The sequence below is a fragment of the Panthera tigris genome, chromosome B4, assembly GCF_018350195.1.
Source record: "Panthera tigris isolate Pti1 chromosome B4, P.tigris_Pti1_mat1.1, whole genome shotgun sequence".
NCBI lineage: Eukaryota > Metazoa > Chordata > Mammalia > Carnivora > Felidae > Panthera > Panthera tigris.
In genome coordinates, this window is record NC_056666.1 from 81,763,359 (window position 1) to 81,785,794 (window position 22,436).

General features: G+C 48.2%; 1 protein-coding gene and 1 long non-coding RNA gene across 16 annotated transcripts in view; one reads left to right on the forward strand and one right to left on the reverse strand.

Moving 5' to 3' along the window:
- The window catches only part of IKZF4 (IKAROS family zinc finger 4), a 26,661-nt gene continuing 4,225 nt past the window's right edge, over positions 1-22,436 (forward strand). The window contains exons 1-10 of one of the 15 annotated variants that reach the window (XM_042992504.1): positions 1-239; positions 4,205-4,390; positions 8,039-8,102; positions 8,328-8,378; positions 8,734-8,789; positions 15,857-15,957; positions 16,966-17,226; positions 17,898-18,065; positions 21,121-21,270; positions 21,741-21,872. In XM_042992504.1, the coding sequence (XP_042848438.1) occupies positions 8,358-8,378; positions 8,734-8,789; positions 15,857-15,957; positions 16,966-17,226; positions 17,898-18,065; positions 21,121-21,270; positions 21,741-21,872 (889 nt within the window). In that variant the 5' untranslated portion in view covers positions 1-239; positions 4,205-4,390; positions 8,039-8,102; positions 8,328-8,357. The other 14 variants (XM_042992505.1, XM_042992509.1, XM_042992508.1 and 11 more) reach the window with 14 other exon arrangements.
- LOC102961201 overlaps positions 17,554-22,436 on the reverse strand; it is an 11,073-nt gene continuing 6,190 nt past the window's right edge. The window contains exons 2-6 of the long non-coding RNA XR_444944.3: positions 21,758-21,881; positions 21,007-21,374; positions 19,787-19,917; positions 19,044-19,195; positions 17,554-18,074 (exon numbers count right to left, since the gene is read on the reverse strand). This is a non-coding gene — a long non-coding RNA (uncharacterized LOC102961201). The remainder of the gene's footprint in view (positions 18,075-19,043; positions 19,196-19,786; positions 19,918-21,006; positions 21,375-21,757; positions 21,882-22,436) is intronic.

Consider the following 22,436-nt stretch of genomic DNA (forward strand, 5'->3'; position numbering starts at 1 on the left):
TGGGGGGGGCCGGTCCCTCCTCAGGTGAAGCCGCTGATGGAGATGGAGCCGCCGCCGCCGCCGCTGAGTGCCCGGGTCCCGGGTCCGGCCCGATTGCCGCCGCCTCAGTGACCCCACTCCCCCCGCACTGGGCCGCCCGGGCCAGAGTGGGGGACCCCCGCCGCCCCGCCCCCCTCTTCCCCAACACCGTCCCCTCTCCCTCACCCCCCCCAGCTTGCGCGCGCGCGGAGCTGCCTCAGGTGAGTGAGGGGCGGGGCTTGGGCGAAGCGCTGGGGGCGGGGCCTCGGTCGCCGGGGGCGGGGCCTGAGGGGCTTGGGCGTGAAGCTAGGGGAGACCCGGACTGGGGGCTGGCGGGAAGAGGGTGGCCGCCTGGGCTGTGGCCCGAGGGGAGGGAGCTGGCCCAGCTAGTGGGGGAGTTAGGCTCGAGGCTCCAAGGTTGAGGGGAAGGTAACGGAGAGCCAAAGGGTCCTAAAAAGGCGGGAGACGGGTCAAGACATCCAGGAGCTGGGTGCGCGAGGCTCCTTGGTGGGGTACCGCTGGGGTAGAACAGAAGAGGGTGAGAAAGGAGAAGCAGAGAGGGTACCTGGGCAAAAAAGCGAGAGGACTGGGGGGGGGGGGGGGCGGTTTGTCGAGAAGGTTAGAGAGAAGGACATAGGCCTCGGTGGGAAGATCTGGGAGGCAACGAGCAGAATGAGAGAAACAGTAGAGAAGAAACTTAGAGTGCAAGTGGAAAGTGCGGTCTAAGGTACCATGTAGGGTGAGACGTCTAGGGAACCTGAGAAGCAGGGCTGGGAAGGAAGAGATTCACTGCATATGAGTCCTAAGAAAGAAATGTAACAGAGGAAGCCCTGGGTCTGAGGACTCTAAGGAGAGACAGACTTTGGGAAGCAGTTGTAAACTAAAATAGGCCTCCGTGTACCTCTTCGCACAACCCATCCCCAGTTTTCTTCCCCCTTGTCCGCTAGAGTTGTAGATTCTCACTTTTGAAATTTTCATTTGACTTCTCTACTTTTTAATTTTTTCAAATTTTTAATGTTTATTTTATTTTTGAGAGAGAGAGGGAGACAGAGGATCTCAGTCAGGCTCTGTGCTGACAACAGAGAACCCAATGCAGGGCTCGAACTCATGAACCACAAGATCATGACCTGAGCCAAAGTCCCCTGCTTAACCAACTGAACCATCCAGGTGCCCCGCTTTTTAAATTTTTTTAATCGTGACTGGTCCTGTCATGAGGACCAGTTGGAGTCCTGTCATGAGTTGGGTTTTAATGGAACACAGATCTTTAGGTATAAGATGTTTAGGAAATAAAGTACCCCATTTCTTTCTCCAGGGTCAAGAATTTACTAACTCTGCTTCCAGGAAGATTTGATGCATTACCAACTATATTGTGTCAAGTTTTGCATACCTTCTTTCATTTCAGTCCTTTCTCTCATAAGCAAAACTGCCAACTGTTGTGACTCTTACAGATCCCCCACTGACATGTTTCATAGCCCCACCTGTTTCCCAGTCTACCCCGCCTGAACCCTTAAAGCATCAGTGGTGAGCTTAGAAAGTTTCTGACTCCCTCACATATCAACGCTAGGCCTTCCATCATCAAGGCCAAGCAGAAGACCATTTGAGGCCAGGGCACCTGGGTGGCTCAGTTGGTTAATTGTCCCACTTGGGCTCAGGTCATGATCTCACAGTCTGTGGGTTTGACCCCCGAATCAGGCTCTGTGCTGACAGCTTGGAGCCTGCTTTGGATTCTCTGTCTCCCTCTCTCTCTCTCTCTCTCTCTCTCTCTCTCTGCTCTCCCCTGCTCATGCTCTCTCTCTCTCTCTCTCAAAAATAAATAAACGTTAAAAAAATGTATAATAAAAAAACATTGAGGCCTGCTGTTTCCCCTTACTGCTATTTGTTCACTTTATCTGTGTGAAGGTACATGTTGATATTCTTAGGAAGCATTAAAAACAGGTGTCTGACTACCTAATAATTCCACCTAAGATAACTGTGATTCTGAGGACAAGACCAGGACAAGTCCAAATCAAACAATCGTTGAAATTGTAGCTTCTTGTTTGGTAGAAGTATCTCCTCATTGGTCTGTCAGTAGTTCAGTTAATATTGCTTTGTGGTGTAGGGAACTTCAGCCTTGCCTGAACACCCGAAAGCCAGAGAATCCAGACAGCTCCCTGGATCATGAGAATAGTCAGAAGAGTGGCTCATGAGATAAAAACAAAGTCTTAAAAGGAGAAAATTTAAAAAAATAAAATAAGAAAATAGTGTAGCCATTGGGAAGCAGGATAGATCTCACTGGAGCTTCTAGGGTGGGTCCCAGGTGGTGGGAGCTGCCCTCAATTTGGCAGGGTCGGAATTATATCTTGCCCTAGTCAATAGATGCTGATGTCTCAAGCACAGAATATAATGTCTTTGTTGCCCACTGAGTGCAGGTAGTTCAGTTGTAGCTTTTGGGCAATCCCCTTCCTCTTAGTAGGTTAAGGGCAAAGCATGTTTTGGGACTTGGCTCAGAAAGAAGTCCTGACTTTTTTCCAGTGAAAATGCAACTGAACATTTCTTCTTTATTTTCTCCTAGTTTAAATCTGCAGCTTGTACTTCCCAGTGTGGGAGGAACATTATCCCACCTTTTACCTCCTACTAACATCCACAAAGAAATTATTTTCTCCCAAACTGGCCATCTTTTTTCCTTCAACATACACACAAAATAACCAAGGAAAAATGAAGACAAATTATTGTAGGGCAGGTATTTCTGGGCTCATTTTACTCTACAAGAACAAATAAGAATGTGGAGCTCTGTGGGTGTAGACAATGCTACAGGCAGAGGGACTCTCTTTCTTTGTTGGTGTCATGACCCTGCCTAAAGAAGGCTCTGAATTCCCAGCTGTTTGATTTGCCTCCTTCTCAGAAGAGTTGTAGATTCTGTATTGGAAACAGGGAGATAATTTCAAGGTTTATCTGACGAAAGCATCTAAGAAAGGATAGTGCTGATATGAATGGCCTGTCCCCTCCTACCCCACCAGTGGGAGTGGCATCAACCTTGTAGACTCTGCTGGAATACATATGCTGGTGTAATCCTTGAGCCAAGGAGGTCTGTTTCTACCTTAAAGAGACCTAGTAAGGGCCTAGGTTGGCATTTCCCTCAGGCTCATAATCTCTAAAAAGAGACATGGGAGGGAGAGGATTATTTTTTCTTCCATCCATAAACCAGTGTTTCTAGTTTAAGGATTTAAGCCACAAGATGCAGACCCCCAAACTTTTCATTTCAACATCCGAGAAAGAAGGTAAGCATGGGTGGTCCCAAACCTTCCCACTGTGGCAAAATTTAACTTTGGGCTGTAGTAGAAAGACTGGTTACCAGACTGATAACCTGGGTTCTATTTGGTCTTAATTCTGTCACTAACCAGATAGGTGACTCAGCTTAGTTTCTTCTTCTGTTAAAAAACAAGAGATTGGAGATCATCTCTCAACTCCATTCTAGCTGCAAGATTCCCCAGGTCCTACAACATTCCTGCCCTAGGCCCTCCACAAGAAGAGAGGCTTACTTGTCAGGGCAAGATTCTTTGTTAGCAGAGGAGCCTGAAAATATCTGTCCCGCCCAAACAACAGTGAGCCCTTTTGATCAGCATGCATTAGAGGCTTCTGGTCAGGACTGCCACCAAAGGCAATTGTTCCCATCTCTTCCCCCTTTTTGCTACTCTATACCAGTCAGGATAGTTCACTGAACCTTCCACGTAATTTCAAAGTTCACTTGAGCTAACTTTGTTAGGGGCATCTTTGGCTTCAAAACTAATTATTAAGAAACTCAAATCGAACACTGCTGGCCTACTTTTCTCACCTTTACCCAAACATACAGTTGAATAGCAGTGACTTTGTGGGGCCTTTCTATAAACACAGGGCTCAAATACTTCAGGGTATACCACAAACCCAGAGAGTATCAGCTCGTGCACATCACCTAGTGATTTACCTGTTTAGTTTAGCCCCTCCATAGTTTCTTAAGTCCTAAAATGAGACATGGGAGGGTACGATTGTTTCTCCTCCCACCTATAAACCTTAGCCTTCTCTCTCTTCTGCAGTCTACGTGGGGAGGACAGGGAAGCGCAAAGAACAAGAGAAAATATTCATCCTTCTGAGATCTAAAAGGAGACAATGAGGTGATATTTTCCCACTCCCCAGACGTTGTGTTTCCAGCTCATACCCCTTCTTTTTTTAGAGACTGGTCATTCCTAGGATTACCTGGGAATTCATCCCCTCAGCACTGCTCCCCAAGCACTTGGATAATGAAGCTGAGCTGTCTTCGTCTGTCTTATATGTAGACAGAAGGTCATCATCTACAGCCTGGTGAAAAAAATGAGTCAGACCTTTCTGCTATAAAGACAGACACATGAGCTGAGAAAAGGTTGGTGGGTTTCCTTCAGAGAGTACTAGGTTGACCCAAAGATCATTTCAGAGCTGCAGATTGCTCAATGTCAAGGTCTGTTTCCTGGAAAGGGGCACGTAGTCAGGCTGCAGACAATGCCTTATTCCATCTCTTCCCTCAACCATTTACTTCTTTCCTGTCCCCAGTTATGCAAAGCCCTGATAGACCACAGAACCAGCTATGTGACTCCAACATGTTTTTGTGTCGCTTTCATTCAGTTCATGGAGGTACAGACAGGAGAGGATGATGCTGTGGGTTTGGTTTACTTGCAGTACCTGAACTGCTCACTCCCATGCAGGTGAAAAGTTCTGTCTTGCTAATAATCACCGGGCTACACTTCAGGTCCCAGGTCCTAAGAGAGACCAGAGAAAAGATTGCTACTCTCTGCTGCAGTTCCGGAACAATAACCAAAAGGATGGCACAAATCCTTGCCACTCTCTCCACCTCCACTTTCTTTCCCAACAATATCCTCCTTGCTACCTTTCTACACACTAGACCACATGGAGTATATTTTAAATTCCAATTTTGGAGTGTCACTGGATCAAACAGGATTCTTTGAAGGATTTGAAGAGCTTTAAATACTTGTGATATCCATCTTATTTCAGGCTTTCAGAGCTACCACATACAGAAAACTTGACTTTCTGACATTTTTGTCACCCAATAGTGAAAGCCGTGGGGATGTTTTTGTGGAGATGAGAAGCTGGGGGTGGTAGCTGATGCCTGACCTGCCCCTGGAAGTCAGACTTTGGATTGGTCATGACCTGGTACTTGTCTGGAAGTGTGGTGGGAAATCTTCTGTCTAAAAGGAATGTCCATTCCTGCCCATTCCTGTTCAAATGTGATACTGTGTTGATGGGAGAAAGCCAGGGCCATGGAGGACTCTTATTACAGTGCCAAGTGGATTCAAAAGAACAGGGAAGAAAACCTTTGTCTCCGGAGGTTACAATGACCAACCTTTCCTCCCTCACAGAGACGCTTCCTTTTGAATTAGGAGACTAGCTATTTCTAGTTGCTTTGTATTCAGCTCACTGAACTGAATTTACAGTACATATGTGCCTACCTCCATCACTGAATGATGCCTATGTTGCTATAAAGCCGGTTTCTTTCCAAGATCTTTGAGCCAAACCTGTCTTGTGTAACTAACTTCTCTCTTTTTATGCCTCCTCCCCCTGCGGTATGTCTCCAATTGGCAGTGCCTAATTTGACCCAGTTCCTCTAAGGAGACACTAAGATCTGCCTGCCTGGCCAGGCAGGGGAGGAGGTGCTTTGAGGGGCGGGGAGTGGGGAGGTTGGGAGGGATGTGCTGCCTGGAGACTTGAACAAACAGTGAAGTACATCTACTGATTTGCTTCTGGCTCTCAGAGCACCAAGATTGGGAACAGCAGAATCTCGATCCCCTCTCACTTCCAGGGTTACCAACTTGGCATGTAGACCTGTTAGAGGCAGCCAAATGCTGATTTTGCCCAAGATGTGTCATGGAGCACCTGTTAAGAGCAATTAAGAAGCAGAAGAGCTCAGTTTGCTGCTAGGAACAAAGTCCAACTCAGAAAACAACTCCTTCAGACCCTTCTGGAAATTGTTTTGGGACCATTTGGGCAGGTGTCCAAGAATGAGATGTACTTCCTGAGCCAGTGCTAGCTGAATGCTATGCTTCAACTGTTTTGCCTACCTAGTGCTTATCTAGCCCCTGGTTCCTTAGTGTTCTCTCTCTCTGTCTCTGTCTCTCTCTCTCACACACATACACACACCACACACACATTACATTAATATATTTCTCCCTGTAGAGCCTGCTCTACTTTTTCCTCCTTTTTAAGTAACAGACCCCACTCCCACGGAGGTCATACCAAAGGAAAAGATGCCTTAATTGATGTTAGAACCAGGGGAAAGCAAGAAGATCCATGAAGGCCTTGAGTATTCTGACTTTCCAAAAGAAACAAGACAGTGGGGCACCTGGGTGGCTCAGTCGGTTAAGGGGCCGACTTCGGCTCAGGTCATGATCTCACAGTTTGTGGGTTTGAGCCCTGGGTCGGGCTCTGTGCTGACAGCTCAGAGCCTGGAGCCTGCTTCAGATTCTGTGTCTCTCTCTCTCTGCCCTTGCCCTGCTTGTTCTCTCTCTCTCTCTCTCTCTCTCTCTCTCTCTCTCTCTCTCTCAAAAATAAACATTAAAAAAAAATTATTTTAAATAAAAGAAACAAGATGGTTTAATGGGAAGAGCACAGCTCAGGAGAACTGTGTTCTTTTCTTTTGTTTTGTTCCAGTCTCACCATGAGCCCAGAGACAAGTAACGTCACTGCTCTGAGCCTCAGTTTCTCCAAGCAGAAAATGGAGGAAATCTTGCCCATTCTTGCTTCTCCTGTTTGTGTGCATGTGTGCGTATGTGTAGGGAAGTCACATGTGGCATCTTAGCTCTGCAGTAGTTTTGAAAAATCCTAAAAGGCAATTATGGAGCTAATGATTCAGAAATGAGAGGGGCCCCATGAGTACCAGACCGCCCTTCCTCATTCTTTGAATCTCTGACCACCACAGTTCTATGGCTAGTTCCAGGGGGTATGAGTTTGCTAACCACTGTGGACTTGGGCTCTTCTAATCATTACCCCTAAGGGAACCTTCAAGGAACCACTTATTATTGTGGCTTGGTCTAGCAGTCTGATCCCAAAGCTGAGACCATCTCAGGGAGGGTGTGAAGAAAAGAAGAACTGAAAATAAATTTAGATAAATTTTTCTTCCACACCCAGGTTTCCTGGGTGAGACTAGGACTCTCTGATGAAATCTAAGGCAGAGCTGCTTTGTGAAGTGAAGGAAAGCCCATGTTTCAGGCTTTGTCTTGAGACTTTTCAGAAGAGTATGATGTCTCTCGGCGCAAGAGTGACCTGGGGGAAGGGGGAGACAGGGTAATAGATACTTTTCCCCTGTGCATCCTCCAGAGTCCCCGATCCTTGCCTCTAACAGTATAGTATTACAAGCAAACCAAATTTCCATCCATCCACCTCAGAGAGATCCTTCAAAGAGACAGGAATCCTGGTGGCAGCTCCAACTGTTTCCTTTCCCCACTCTTGCGCCCTCAAATCTGCCCCTGGAGTATTTATTTTTCATTAGGTGACTGGTGAAATCAATTTTGGAGGTATGTAAATTTCTACCAAAGAGATTTTTTTTTTTTTCTTCCTCCCACAGGCTCCTAAAGAGAGAATTCATTGCAACAAATTATCACTTTTAATTGTTCTCAGTTCTTGATTTGTTTAATACTCTACTGCCAATTACTGCTTGCTTCTGTCAAATAGACTAACCTGCATTTTAAATTCAGGGTTCCCACCCTAAAAAATAAAATAAAATAAAACATAGCAACGTAAGTGACAAGAATATGGGGAGAAGCCACTTGAAGATTTAATTTGTTTATTATACCTTCAGTAGTGGACTCCACTGAACCTGAGGTGGGCTGCTCTCCTCCATATTTACCTTCCTGTCCCCCACCCTCCCCCACATACCCCCCCCCCAAAAAAAAAGAATCCCCTGAGACAGAATCCTGTTTCTTCCTTTTATTACTACCCCATCCTCAAGGTACAGAGCTTCTATGGAGCTGGTTTCTGTGCCTCCAGAAAGCTGGGCTGTAACCTGTCTCCTTTCCCACAGCATCAGCTCCACCTACAGGAGGAGGGGTCTACTCTCAAAACAACACAACCAGGACCACTCTGGAGTAAGACATTGTTTCCACTTCGGAGGCTGGGGAAGCCTGTAGAAGTTGTGGGTTGGACAAGACCCTGGGGTCTGTAAGTCAGGGTACATTGTCTTTCTCATCAGGACAAAGTATGAGGTTTTTCATCTTTAGGATAGGGTCAGAACACACTTGCTAATTCCAGAATGTTAGAAACCTCCTCCCTTCCCAGATCTGCCTTCTGATAGCAGCTATTTTCTCTTTCAGCAGACTCTAAGATGGATATAGAAGACTGCAATGGCCGCTCCTATATGTCTGGTATGCCCTCTTGTGCATTCTGTTTGTAAGGGGCTGGGAGCAGACACTCGCCTGTGGAGCAGAGTGGAGAGCCTTCAGCCTAGCACAGGACCTCTGAGTGCCCCAGTCGTCACAGAGCTGCCACTCATGCTTGGTTTGCTTGGTAGTGTGCATCTATTTTGGTCATTTTACATTCCCTAAATAGTGATTCTCTTCCCAGACTTCTTGGAGGATAAGGGTAGGGGAAGGGAATAGGAGGGGAATACGAGTGGAGACTAATAGAGAGGAATGATTTAAAAGTAAAGAGATTGAAGGAAGATGTGATTCCTTCTCCTGTTCTCTGAGGTCACCAGCCAAACAGGATATTCTATCCCAGCCAGGTAGACAGTGGAGCAGCGTTTCAAACCTCAGAGGCCTGCAGGAGCCAGTTGGGTATGTAAATGAGTGAACTGGGTTGGGATAATGAGCCGAAGAGAATGTGGGGACTGTCATGGACAGAGAACACATGTCCTACCTCAAGGAGCAACTGCTCCTCAGTGTCCACCAGTTACTGCCATGCCAGAATGTGTATCTGGTGTGGCCAAAACTTCCAATTTTTCAACAGAATTCAGAAATCCATATTTTATGTGAAATGTCTCCATTTTAGAATAATGACTCAATATTTTTAAAAAATGTTCCATGGAGCAAGCCAAACTTATCTATGGGCTGAATTCAGCCAGTGGGCCAACAACGAAGAGCCTTTGAAGGAGCGATATAGAGCCCACTTCTCATTTCCCCCAGTCCTTTGTCATGGTCATAACATGCTATGGCTTTTCATACCTGCCAAATACTCTTACTGAGGCAGAAGAGATCACTGCTTATACTACAAACGGCTTTTAGAGATATGAGAGTAATCAGGGTCCTCTCAGAGTTTAACAACAAGGTGAAAAAAAAATGCGGAATTTTATCTGGCCCCCTCTCTGAAGGTGCAGAAAAGGGCCTAAGACAGAGTTTGTCTCTAAGACGCCAGGACTCCTTTTTTGGATCATTAGAATGTCAGGGCAGGGAATGATTATAAGAGATAAGGGGAGCCAGATTTGGGTTTTGACATGATGAGTATGCCCATCAGAAATCCAAGCACCATTGTAGAAATGACCCATAGCATTTTATTTTTTATACCCTGAAGTGGGACCAATGGAATTATGGGTACATTCAAAGATGATAGCTAGGTGGGTCAGACACACATATAAGAGTCATTGGCAGCACGTGGGTAACATAAGGTAAGACATTGACTCTGACCCCTTTCTTGTTTAAGGGGGAAGGAGTTGGAATGGATTAAGGCATTCGATACCTGCCACACGCTGGACACAGTGACAGGGATCAAGTGGACTGATTTAATTGAAAGAGATTTTGTTGGAACTAAAATCATGGCCCTTCTGAGGAACCACCCAGTCCTTCTATCTCCTGCTCAGTTAGGCCTACTCAGAAAACCACTACTGAGCAACAACCACACTCAGGACGCTGTTTTATTGCTGGGGAACACTCAGATAAAAACCAGTCCCTGCCCTAATGTAGGTAAATGAGAAACTGAGAAAGTGGCTGGGGAAATATCCCATGGAGCTCTGTCTCTGGAGAATGCTGGATATTAGAGGAAAGCCCCTAGGGTGGTTGCTTCACTGTGCTATGAAACCAAATTTTCCCCGCTTTCAGCGGGTTGACATTTCCTAGACAAGAGAAGCCTCTGCACAGCATAGTTTTTGAATGGAAGTAGAGGCCAGAAACCCCTCATCTGTGTTTCGGGAATTCTAGGTGCCAGCAGCCACCTTAAGGAGAAGGAAAAGGGAAAGCCAAGGCTAACATTAGTTCTGAAAAGTAGCCCCCGCAGGAATGGGTATGTCTGAGACAGTCCATTTGAGGGGCATCTGAGAGTCTCTAAATGACCCATCTCTCCTGGGCCAATATGCAAGCAGTGGGAAAGGCTGCTGTGTAGACCCCTCCTAAAGCACACTTTGGCCCTTCAAGGTCATCACAGCTCTTCTGTCTTCATACCAGGTGGCCTTCCCTCACCTGGCCACTTGATGAAGGGAGTATCTCTCCTGTTCTTTAAAGAGATTTTCCCACCTCACAGATCCTGATTCAGAAAATCCAGCTTCTCTCCCTTTGTCTCTTTCTAAAGGTGCAAGTCAGTCCCTCCTGAGGGAGAGAGGGAAGAGAAGGGATCCACTAACTTACCACACAGATTTTCTCCCCACCTCCATTCCCTGTCTTTCAGGGGAAACTGAGTTGCTCAAACCCAGCTCATGCAATTAATTGACTGAGCAGTGCTTTTCACAAGTTTTCTGGGACTGTGAACTGTTTAAGGGAACCTTCGAAAGGGATCCAGGGGTAGGCAGCCCAAAGTTTCACAGCCCCTCCCACCCCCAAATTCTTGGAATCAGAAAATCTAGTCTCCAAAGTAGGTCAGCACGTCAGTGAGCAGCTCCTCTGGAAGGGAAGGGAGCAGAGGCCTTGTCTTGATAGAAGGCGGATTCATCCAGGGCTGTCGGCTGCCCAGGCCCCAGGGGCACAGGAGGGAGGGGAGTGGAGGTGGGGAGAAGATACCAGGATTTTGCCCGGGATCTGAAAAGCCTCAGGGCCACAGAGCAACACTAGCCTGAGACCAGACTGCTGGGCCTTCTCGCTGCTGGGAAGGAGGGGGCTGTCAGTCCCCAGATCTAAAGAGCAACCTCCCTCCTGGAGGAGGAGGGAAAAGAGGGAATCTGAGTGCCTGAGTTTAGTGGGGGAGGGGCTTTCTGACGATCTGAGAGCCTTGAAGCTGCCCCATGTCCTGGGCCCCATGACCTCTGGGGCCTTGGCTTCCCCAGCTGGCAGAGGATTGGGCCTTCCCTGGGGGCCCCCCTTTCTCCCTCCCACCCTGAGGGCCCATCCATCTCTCTCTCTCTCTCTCTCTCTTGCACACACTCTTGCCTCTCTCAGGCATTTGTTGTGCAGTTCCTCTTTGTCTGCTGGGCACGAGGGCAACGGCATCTGCCTCCCCCTCCCTGTGCACACCCCCCCCACCCCCACCCCTTTACTGGCTTGGGAAAGGGATGCTGTAGCCTAGCATCCCCCCACCAGACACACATATACATTCTCTCCAGCCCCCTCCCCAAGCACATCCAAGCGTGCTCTCGCTTGCTCTCTCTCTCCCTCTCTCCCTCTCTCCCTCTCTCCCTCTCTCTCCCTCTCTCCCTCTCTCCCTCTCTCTCCCTCTCTCTCCCTCTCTCCCTCTGCCTCTCTCTCTCTGCCTCTCTCTCTCTGCCTCTCTCTCTCTCTCTCTCTCTCTCACACACACACACACACACACACACACACACACACACTCACACACATACACCCCGGGCTGAGCTCTTCTTGTTGGCTGCAGCCGTGGGCCCCTGCTCACCGTGCCGCTGCCTGCGAAATGACGGCGGTTCCCCTCACTTCCAGGAATCCACGCTTCCTGGAAGGTGAGTGGCTGGGCTCACCCCTGCCTGCCACCGAGACGCAGACATGCACACACCACCCGCACTCCCTCGCCGTTTCCAAGGCGGCGGCCGCGTTCGCACCCCAGGGTCTCACCGGCAAGGGAAGGATAATGTAAGTTCAGGCAGAAGGTGGCTAGTGGAGGGGGAAGGGGGGTGCCGGGGCTAGGGAGCCAATTCACTAACAACTCCCAAGCCTGAGGAGAGGGAAAGGATGGGGGCTGTGTGTGTGTGTGTGTGTGTGTGTGTGGCGGGGGAGGGGGCGTTCCTCCTTACACTTGCGGAGGATGGGAAGGGTGTTTGGTGTTGCTAAGCAAAGACTGCGACTTGGACAGTGGGAGATTGTGGTGACATCTTGATTAGGCCTTGGGGACAGATGTAGAGCTGCCCTGGGTGAAATGCCGAGACAGGCCTGGGTGGGAATGGGTAATAGAATCTAGGTAAAGAGGAGCCTTGGCAGCAGAAGCCTCAGCCTCGAACAGAGAGATCCGAGGGCCCTCAGCCTCTTCCCCACAATAGAGCTGGGGATGGGCGTCTTTCTTTGCTCCTGTACCCACTGTTCCCTGCTAGCAGGCTAGCAGGCTAGCATCCTGCCACCCTGGAGCCCATGGTCAAGACAGGGAAAGCAGTTAGGATAAGATTCCTTGCTGATAAGTGTGGAGGTTCTTAGACCTCATGGCTGTTCCCTAGAGGCAACCACTCTTTGAAGGGATCGAGGAAGGGCAGCAGGAGTGGAGGGCTTGTCTCCTTCAGCATGTGAAACACATTTAGCTGGTGGGACCTTGCCCCATTTCCTCTCTCTCCCTCCTGTTTTTCTGCCCCATACCCGCCTCCTTGTTCCTCTGATGTCAACCTCATGATTTGGCTTTGCCCTCTGGGGGTTCAGCCAATCTATGATGACTTTGACCAAGAAAATTTATCTGAGACCTGAGAGTGGCCTTAATTCTTGGCTTTGACAGTCTGGGGTTTCTTGGGAGTCCCAGGCATTTGAAGTTCCCTCACTGGGGTTTCTGGGACTGACAGAGGAACTGCTGAACTTCCTAAATCTGACTCTAGTCCCCTTCACCCTCCGGCTAGAACTCAAAATCCCAGGGTCCCCGTAAAGACTTTCTGACCCCTAAAACAGATTCATTTTTACGTATTAGTGCCACAAAAGTAGACTTGAACCTGTTTTCCCTCTTACCTTTATCCTAGGGAGGGCAATGGCATCTAAGACCCACTCAGACTAACGGTGTGACTGTGGAGGCACCTACTCTTCCTCCTGTTCCCAGGCCTTAATAAGGAAGGGACAAAGGATATTTTCCTCTTAATGTCCCTAAATATTCCTTTAAGCATATTTTCCCCATATGTCAAGCCCAGTAGGCTGGGACTAGAGATGGATTTCCAGCAAGTTCACTCATTGTTTTACGGTCCAGGGCTCAGCACCAGGGCCCAGAGCTCAGTTCTTCCCCCATTACAAATATCAAGTGATTTAGGGCAAGTTAGCACTAATGTCTGAAAAGGAACAAGGAGACACTCCTTTTAGCCCTTTTAACCATAGTAAACCCTACACTCTGTTAAAGGACGTATTGTAAAACTGGGTCTGAGTCTACACGTCTCAACCCACAACTCCTGAGATGCTTACTTTGATGATATGCGTGTGGTTCTGACTTGGGCAACTTTTCTAGATAACCATGGTTCATCTAAAGAGCCCCAGCTGGGAAAACTGAAAATGCCATAAGGCATTTTCTATAGATAGTGAACAAATTTTCCTCAGGCTTTGATGGGATAGAATGGGGGAAATGGGACTTTTAGAAGAGGATATGAATGGGAAATGGTCCCAAAGTCCTGAGTGGTTGTTTTCTTCCCACTGACCAAGCTGGAGAGGGATCCCTCAGGAGGGTGTGTTCCGGATTTCTTGCCTCAGGCCCAAGACTCCAACCATTTTATAATGGAATCTTTATTTTGTGAAAGTAAGTATGTACATAGCTGGGAAATTGGGTAAAGTACTAATAGGTGGACTTTAGGGATGAATTTTAGGGTTTGTCTCTCTCTCTCTCTCTCTCTCTCTCTCTTCCATATTTAGGCTTGTGTGTACGCATCCATGCATGTTCATGTTAGCAGATAATGTAGAAGGCTATGGGTGTGTTTACCCCCGTAGGTATGTTCTCTTTATGTGTATCTACATGTGTGATATATGTCTGTGTTTCTGTGTGTGTTTACCTACTTGTATGTTTTTTTTGTTTGTTTGTTTTTGTGGATTTTTTTACCTATAAATTTGTGCAAAAGATTGCGGGGAGGAGGGATTTTTTTTTTTTTTAAAGACATGATTCATATCTTCAGATATGTTAACTAATTTTTAAAGACATAACCAAACTCTCAAAACTCATTTTTACAAAGCAATTTATCAACAAGTTAACAATGAATATATTGAGAATAAACTTATGTCACTGTCAAGGGAACATCAAGTAGTATTTAGGTATTTGGAATCATATCAGATTGGAGGCTTTCTAGAGTAGTCAAATTTTTACTGATTTCAGAAGAGAAGATCTAATGGGCCCAACTCTCCTCTGCTGAAACAATGACTCTCAACTGGCTGTGTAGAGGGTGGCTAAGGACATGAGTGCTTACTGTTTATGTTCCATCCGGGTTCCACCACTATCAGCTATGTCACCTTGGACAAGTAACACAGCCTCTTTTGTGCCTCAGTTTTCTCATCTGAAAAATTAAGACAATATTGGCACCTGCTTCAACAGGGTTGTTCACATAAAGTGCACAGAACAATACCTGGCACAAAATAAGCACTCAATAACACTCAGTAAGTGTTAGCAGCTGTCATTATGATCACTTTTATTATCATTAGACTCAGGGACAATTCCAGCTGCCCTTCCTACAGATCCCGAACCTGGGTGCTGGGGGCTCCGGAGAGGAACAATAGGGAAGAGCATCTGTCCTGAACCACCTCCCTTTTGAGGCCCTCATTTTCCTCTCCACCCTGGCCCGCCCAGCCTCAGCCTTCCTTCCTGTAGATGTCAGGCAGTGATGCTCTTCCCCTCAGGCCTAGAAAAAGGTAGGGTGAACAAGATGCAGCCACTGAGCTTGCAGAAGTCAGCACTGGGCACCAGGCTGACAAGGGCACAAGGTGATGAGGGAGCATCAGTTAAGCTGAGGACAAAGTACAAGCTAGCCTCCTGGGCCACTCCCCCCCACCCCAGGTGGAATATATGTGCTATTCCTCAGACACTCCTGGCTACCCAAGAACAAAGGAAAGGGGCTTAAGTGCTTACCATGGTGATGTGGGAAACAAAGGCAAATGAAAAATTAAATTCCCTTACTGCCTACAGCCCATTGACAAGTCCTTGAAACAGGCAGAGTGACCTTCCTCTAGAGCTCAGCTGCCTCGATGATGACACTTTGCTATGGGCAAAAGAGAATCTTAGCTTAACATTATCCCAACCCCCAGGATCCTGTAAGTCTACTTTAACATATAAAAATTCCTTTGGAAACTTCCTTTATCTCAACTCCCCCAAGATATATGCTGGCAATCATACCCCAAGCTTATGGTCCTCTGATATACATCTGAAGGGTCATGATTGAGATTTTACTAAATGGTAATAAATGGCATTTTCCTAACAGTATCTGGCCCCTTGAAGTCCTGGAAAGCTTGCTTCCAAAATTCCTTGGAGACTTACTCTGTCCCTAACCCCCTCCCAATCTGAGGGTATATAATCAGTTACCCGTAGCAACCCCAGTGCAGCTCTTCCTGCCCACGGGTCCTGTCCCCGTGCTTTCATAAAATCACCTTTTTGCACCAAAGACGTCTTCAAGAATTCTTTCTTGGCCGTCAGCTCTGGACCACCCCACCATCACCCCAAAACTTCATCACAAGGTATGGTGCTGAACGTATAACACTGCCTTGTACATGGCTACAAGATGAGTGTTTGCAAAGCATAACAGAATTTTGAAAAGGTGAGGCAATGGACAGTAAAAGGCCTGGCTGCAGCTTCACCTGTCCTCTTATTCTCTCCTCCAAGGTAGCGGGGACTCATCTCTGGAGAAGGAGTTCCTTGGGGCCCCGGTGGGGCCCTCGGTGAGCACCCCCAACAGCCAGCACTCTTCTCCCAGCCGCTCCCTCAGTGGTAAGTGCAATCTCCTGCCCTGCCCTGGCACTAGGCACCCTGTTTGTGTTTGGCCCTCAGTTCACCCTCCACTGGCAGCCATTTCCCCATTGCTGCCTCCCTCTGGTTTCCTGCATACAGCCTCTAAAACACTAAGGAGTTCAGCATCTAGGGCCCTTCTGACTTCTGGAAGGAGAGTGGTCTCTGCCAGATAAGGGTAGAATTAAAAGAAGCACGGGTGGGATTAAGCTAAAGTCTCCAAAGAGAAACCCTGGAGTTGGACAAGCAAGGACATAGGAATGGTCACAAGCTAGAGTCAGACAGGAAACAGAGATGAGAGGGATCTCCTCATCACCACCAACCCAGCCCCACCCCCATTCTCCTGCCCGGACAGGGTCCCCATTACTGCCTCTTCTAGCTGGCCCTAGATCTGTGACATTCTCTAAATGGTTGGAATAGCCAGGAATGTAGGTCAGAGCTAGAGCCAAAGCTTACTCCTCAGTGGCTCCTCCCTCCTTCATCCCCCTCTCCAGATTTTAATGGAGGGGAGTAGAGGGGGTTCACTCTTATGGGGAGGGAGGATAATGTGAGCCATGTCTGTCTTCCAGTTTTGCTCTCTCTTTAGCCTGCCGTCTCTTTGGTCTTCCTAGGACCATTTTCCCGCCACTGTTACTTGCTGGCTTCCTGCCCAGGGCCAAGCCAGACGTCTTTCTTTATGACAAGAGAGTGGAGAAAAAGGCTCTCCTTAGCCTCCTCCTCTCCCCAGTGGGACAGAAGACATCCAATGTACCCCAACTTCTTTCTCTTGAAGCCTATTTGCCTGGGTGGTGAGATAGAAGGAAAAGGTTGTTTCAGGTCCCAGCAGGAGTGCCATATCACCACCAAGGATACCGAGGGTATTGGCCACTTTTAAAGCCCACGTGTCTCAGGGCCGGGAGAAAGCCTTCTGGACATTGGGAGTGACATTCTGGTCTGCGGGCAGGTTCCCCCTTTGCCTGTCTCTGTCCTAAACACCATCCCACCCTTCAGCCAACTCCATCAAGGTGGAGATGTACAGCGATGAGGAGTCGAGCAGACTGCTGGGGCCAGATGAGCGGCTCCTAGAAAAGGACGACAGTGTGATCGTGGAAGACTCGTTGTCAGAGCCCCTGGGCTACTGTGATGGAAGTGGGCCAGAGCCTCACTCCCCCGGGGGCATCCGGCTGCCCAATGGCAAGCTCAAATGTGATGTCTGCGGGATGGTCTGTATCGGACCCAATGTGCTCATGGTGCATAAGCGCAGCCACACGGGTGAGTAAGCCAGGGGGTTGAGGAGGAGCTCCCAGGGTAGGCTGGAAAGGCAGAGGCCCACAATGCAGTGGGACAGCCTCAGAAAGGGAAGAGTCTCTCCCAGCACATTTTCTAGCCAATGAAAGAAAGGGGGGATGGCGTTTGGATTCCCTCCACACTGTACTTCTTTGGCACTCTCATCAGCTGTTGTTATAAAGAAAAGCTGGTATTTTTCTCAGGAGGTGAGGGAGAGGTAGATGTAGCCTCAGGATGAATCCTACAGCCCAACAAGGGTAGGACCCTGTTTGGGCCCTGTTGATTTAGACAAACAAACATACACAAACAAAGAAAAGGAAAACAAAAGCCTCTTCTCAGCTTTCTCAGCCTTTGGGCTCCAGGGGCAGAGTGGGTCTTATAAGGCTCAGTTTTGGGTTAATGATCTTTTGGCCCAGAGTTCCAGGCCTGGTGCCCTTTGCCCTGCCATTCATCCTGATCCACACCTTCCCAGGGTAAGGCTCTTCCCAAGAGAATCTTTAGAAAGCAGGAATTTCCTGTGCGTGCCACAGCTCTGCCTCTCAGTAATTGTTCTGAGCACCGTCCCTTAGGCAGGGTGGGGCAGAGGGTGACAGAAGAGGTTCAGCCTTCAAAATTCCTCACATGCAGTCCTCAGAGATCTGTTCTTTCTCTTGCAGGTGAAAGGCCCTTCCACTGCAACCAGTGTGGCGCCTCCTTCACCCAGAAGGGGAACCTGCTGCGCCACATCAAACTTCACTCTGGGGAGAAGCCTTTCAAATGTCCCTTCTGTAACTACGCCTGCCGCCGGCGCGATGCTCTCACTGGCCACCTCCGGACACACTCGGGTCAGTTACCTATTTAGGGGGAAGGAAGAGTGGGACCTCAGTACACCCAGAAAATAGAGCTCAGTGACCTCTCTGACATTTGGGGAGTTACAGTGTCTGTCACTGAGGAGGGCAGAGCACTCACAGAGCAGATAGGGCCCTGCCTCTCTCACCCCTCGTCTGGGCAGCAGGGCCCCATGGGGAATTTGGGGGACTCTTTGGTGAGGTATTTTACATCTGCCACACTGTGACTTGGAGCAAAAGGAGCAGGGGTGATTTTCTTGGCTCTTAACAGTCACTCGCCCTTTGTTTTTTAAAGTTTCGTGCTAATGCCAGAACCATCTGTGCCTTGTCACCCCCCACACACACACATACTTCTAAGCATCAGGAAAACCCTTCCTCATACTCCCCTGTGCTCGAGGCCCCACACTCATCACCATCATCACCTCCCTCCAAAATACCAGATGTCTCGGACAACCACTGTCTGTCCTCTCCTTTACTTCCTACTGGTTCCTGAAAATAGCCGTGGTCCTCTAAACTGGGAGAAAGGTAGCCTAGGAAAAACCTCTGTTCCCCATCCCAAGAGGTTGTCACCTTCCCAGAGGCAAGAACAAGTCATGAGGGTGTCTAGAGGGTAGTGTTTGGATCAGTGCCAGTGAACCAAACTACCCGGGTTTCCTACCCCAGCCAAGACTGTTTGAGTCAACATCTGTCTGAATCAGCTGGACAGATAGCACTTTTGAAGCATCTTACTAAATTTTAAGTTTTTGACTTGGCCTTGTGAAGAGGCCGGGAGTCACGCTGGCAGGAAGGAGGAGCTCAAGAGTGGGGAAAGGCTGGAAGAAGGGCAGAGGGAAAAAATTAGTAGGATTTGTCCTTGGAAATGTTCCTTGCTATTTTTCTCTTTTCCTAAACTCTCTCAGGCCAGGATGTAAGGGGACAGAGCAATCACCTCATCACCCTTTTCCCAGCCACCTACCGTGTTCTAGGTTCTCTCACCTTGGAGGTGAGTAGAGAAACAGGGAGAAAGGTCATCGTTGATTCAGGCTTTATAATCCACAAAGCATTTTGCTTGTCTTTTCATGTGATCCTCATAACGACTCTAAGGTAGATGGCATTATCCTTGTTTTGCTGACAAGGATACTGAAACTCTGGGGGAGAAAGAAAGGAAGAAAAAAAAAGATTTGCTGGTCACAGAGCTATCCTGCAGCCTTCCTGGACCCCTATAAATGTTCTGTGTCAAAGAATCCTACTCCTTTTCCTCAGAAAAGGGGCGGCTCCCCCTGCTGGTTTGGAACAAGGATGGCTTCTCCCTAGAATTCTTGAACCAATAGCAATGAGGCCAGCTGGGTAAATTTTGGATGTTGTTCTGTAGGAGACTTACTAGGGACAGAATTAGACACAGGTATACCACTGGGTCCCATCTCTGTGATATGCTTTCTGTTATAACCCACACTATAATGAAAAAAGGGGCTCCTCTCCCAGATGTTAAACCATTTCCCCCAAAGTCTTGAGTGGACAGGGACCATGGCATTCACCTCATCTCCCAAATACTAGGATTTACAGAGCAAGGTCAAAATGGCATTAGACTGATTGAATCAAGGCCCAGTTTATGGGTGTGTGTGTGTGTGTGTGTGTGTGTGTGTGTAAGGGCCTCGCGGCTAGTATTACCAGCCTCCTGGAGACACCTCCTATCTTCCTGCTCAATAGTAGCAAGATACATAAAATAAAATATACAGTACCTTGTTTCTCTCACTTTCCTTCTCCTGTCACAAATATCATCTCTCAAAAGTTGTCTTTAAATGAAGTGTCCATCTTAGTTTTCCTGACTTCTTCAGTAGAAACAAAATCTTCTTTTTTTTCTTTAAGTAATCTGTACAGTCACCATGAGGCTTGAACTCACAACACTGAGATGAAGGGTCACATGCTCTCCCAACTAAGCCAGCCAGACACCCCAGAAAAAATCTTTATAACTTGTTCTTTATTTAAAAAAAATTTTTAAAGGCCCTCAAAGTTGTTGTTTCTCTTCCTTTTACTCATCTCCTTTATTCTCCTCTCTGTCCTTTTATTCTTTTTCTCTTCTCGGAATTTCTCTATCAGTGATAGTTGTTCTGGGGCTCTCTTGGTATCTCAGTGTAGAGAGACAGAAAAATAAGCAGTAGAGGTGCCTGGCTGGCTCAGCTGGTGAAGCATGTGACTCTTGATCTTGGGGCTGTAAGTTCTAGCCCCAGATTACTTAAAAATAAAATCTGAAAGAAAGGAAGAAAGAAAGAGAGGGAGAGAGAGAGAGGGAGAGAGGAAGGGAGGGAGGGAGGGAGGAAGGAAGAAAGAAAGAGAGGGGGAAAGGGAGGGCGGGGGGGCGGAGGGAGGAAGGGAGGAAGAAAGAGAGGGGGAAAGGGAGGGAGGGAGGGAGGAAGGAAGGAAGGAAGAAAGAAAAAGAAAGAAAGAAAGAAAGAAAGAAAGAAAGAAAGAAAGAAAGAAAGAGGAAGAAAAGCAGTAAAACTAGGCTAAGGATGGAGGTAAAAGTATAAGTAAAGGTCAGTGAGAACTGTCCCTCCCCCCATTGACAGATCTAAGGGCTCTCATTTCTGTTACCCCAGGTCACCAATTTCCCTCAAACCGAAGCAGATAACTCATAAGCAAAAAATCCCCTTGTCTGATAAACAGCACTTACACCCGCTTGCCACATGGAAAGGTTAAACCACAGTCTGGGCCCCAGAATCTGAGACCCTGGGGTGGGGCCAGCCTGCCTGCCAGGGACGATCCCCTACAAAGTCCCTGGGTCCTCCCTTCCGTTTTTAGCAGCAGTTTGGCCATCGTGAGGCCCACCAGCAGTCCAAAGCTATATGACCTGGCTCGCCTCTGTCCTCCCATAGCTGCGCACTGGCCCTCTTCTCCACAGTTTGGTTATCTGTCCATGCTTGCAGCTGGAGTCGGGGAAGGAAAGACAAGCCGAACTCACCTGAGCGACATCCCTTCCTCCTCAAGCCCATGAGCCTTTGCTCCTGGATGGTTTTGTAGAGCCAGGGTACAGGGAGAAGTAACTCATGCCATCCGTCTCCTGTCTCCTCCACAGTCTCCTCTCCCACGGTGGGCAAGCCCTACAAGTGTAACTACTGTGGCCGGAGCTACAAACAGCAGAGTACCCTGGAGGAGCACAAAGAGCGGTGCCACAACTACCTACAGAGTCTCAGCACTGAAGCCCAAGCTCTGGCTGGCCAAGCAGGTAGGGCTGTAGGCAGGCCTGTGGGGGAGTTGAGGGCTGGGTCAGAGGGAGTGCAGGACCAGGATGATTCCAGCATCTACCCCCTCTTCACAAAGGGATGCGATCTGTGGAAAAAGGACAGTTACCTCAGTAAATCTGCCAAGCCCTCCAGTCGGTGCAAAGCCCTGTGGTAGGTGCTGCAGGGAGATCCAGGGGTCAGAGAGGATTTGATCTATGTCCTCAGTGTAATGGGAGAGAGAAAACACAAGGAAGTATAAAATCAAGCGTCACATGTACATAATTGTCCTTAAGTTACTTGAAATGTTGCTAGGATGAGCTCTGGATGGGCGGGGAGTGAGCAGAACCTAGTTTTCCAGGTATCGGGTATGACCTTCCTTGGCTACCGACCTGCTGATTTTCTCCAGGCAAAGGCTGCTGGGCTAATGCTACCCCCATTCAGCTATTACTTGTCTCCACCTCCTTTCCCCCAGGTGATGAGATACGTGACCTGGAGATGGTGCCAGACTCCATGTTGCACTCATCCTCTGAGCGGCCAACCTTCATTGATCGGCTGGCCAACAGCCTCACCAAACGCAAGCGTTCCACCCCCCAGAAGTTCGTAGGTAAGAATCCTGTTGGAGAGAAGACATCAGCTTTAAGCCACAGCTCATCTAAATCTGAGCTCTGGTAGCCATTTGACCAGCTAGGTCTGGAGATTTGATTTGGAAAAGTGGTCTGGTAGTCTCTGGTGCTCAGAAAACATCCCCAGAGAACAGGAGGGGAGTGAAGAGGGAGAAGGTACCTCAGGAGGGTGGAGAGAGGTCAGTGTTGAGGGGTCTCGTGGTAGTTGTAAGAGGAAGGGGTCAGGGAGCTCAGGTTCTTCCAGGTTTTGAGAATAGCAAGGACTTCAGCCTGTGGGAACTGAGAGAATGACTCTTAGTGTCAGAGGGAGGAGGTGTGAGTGTGGGGTCCACCCATCTGGCCTTGATGGCCTTGTTCACTCTCTAGCTTTATAAAGAGTAATGAAGGAAGTTTTAAAGATCAGTGGGCTGGGACTGAGTCCTTCCCTAAGATTATAGCCTGGAGTTGGGGAGTGGCCCCAAAGAGGACCTGACCTTGAGGGAAGTAAATGAGGGGTGGTAAATAATATTACAGCCATCCCCATGGTAAGAAAACAAAGAAGTAAT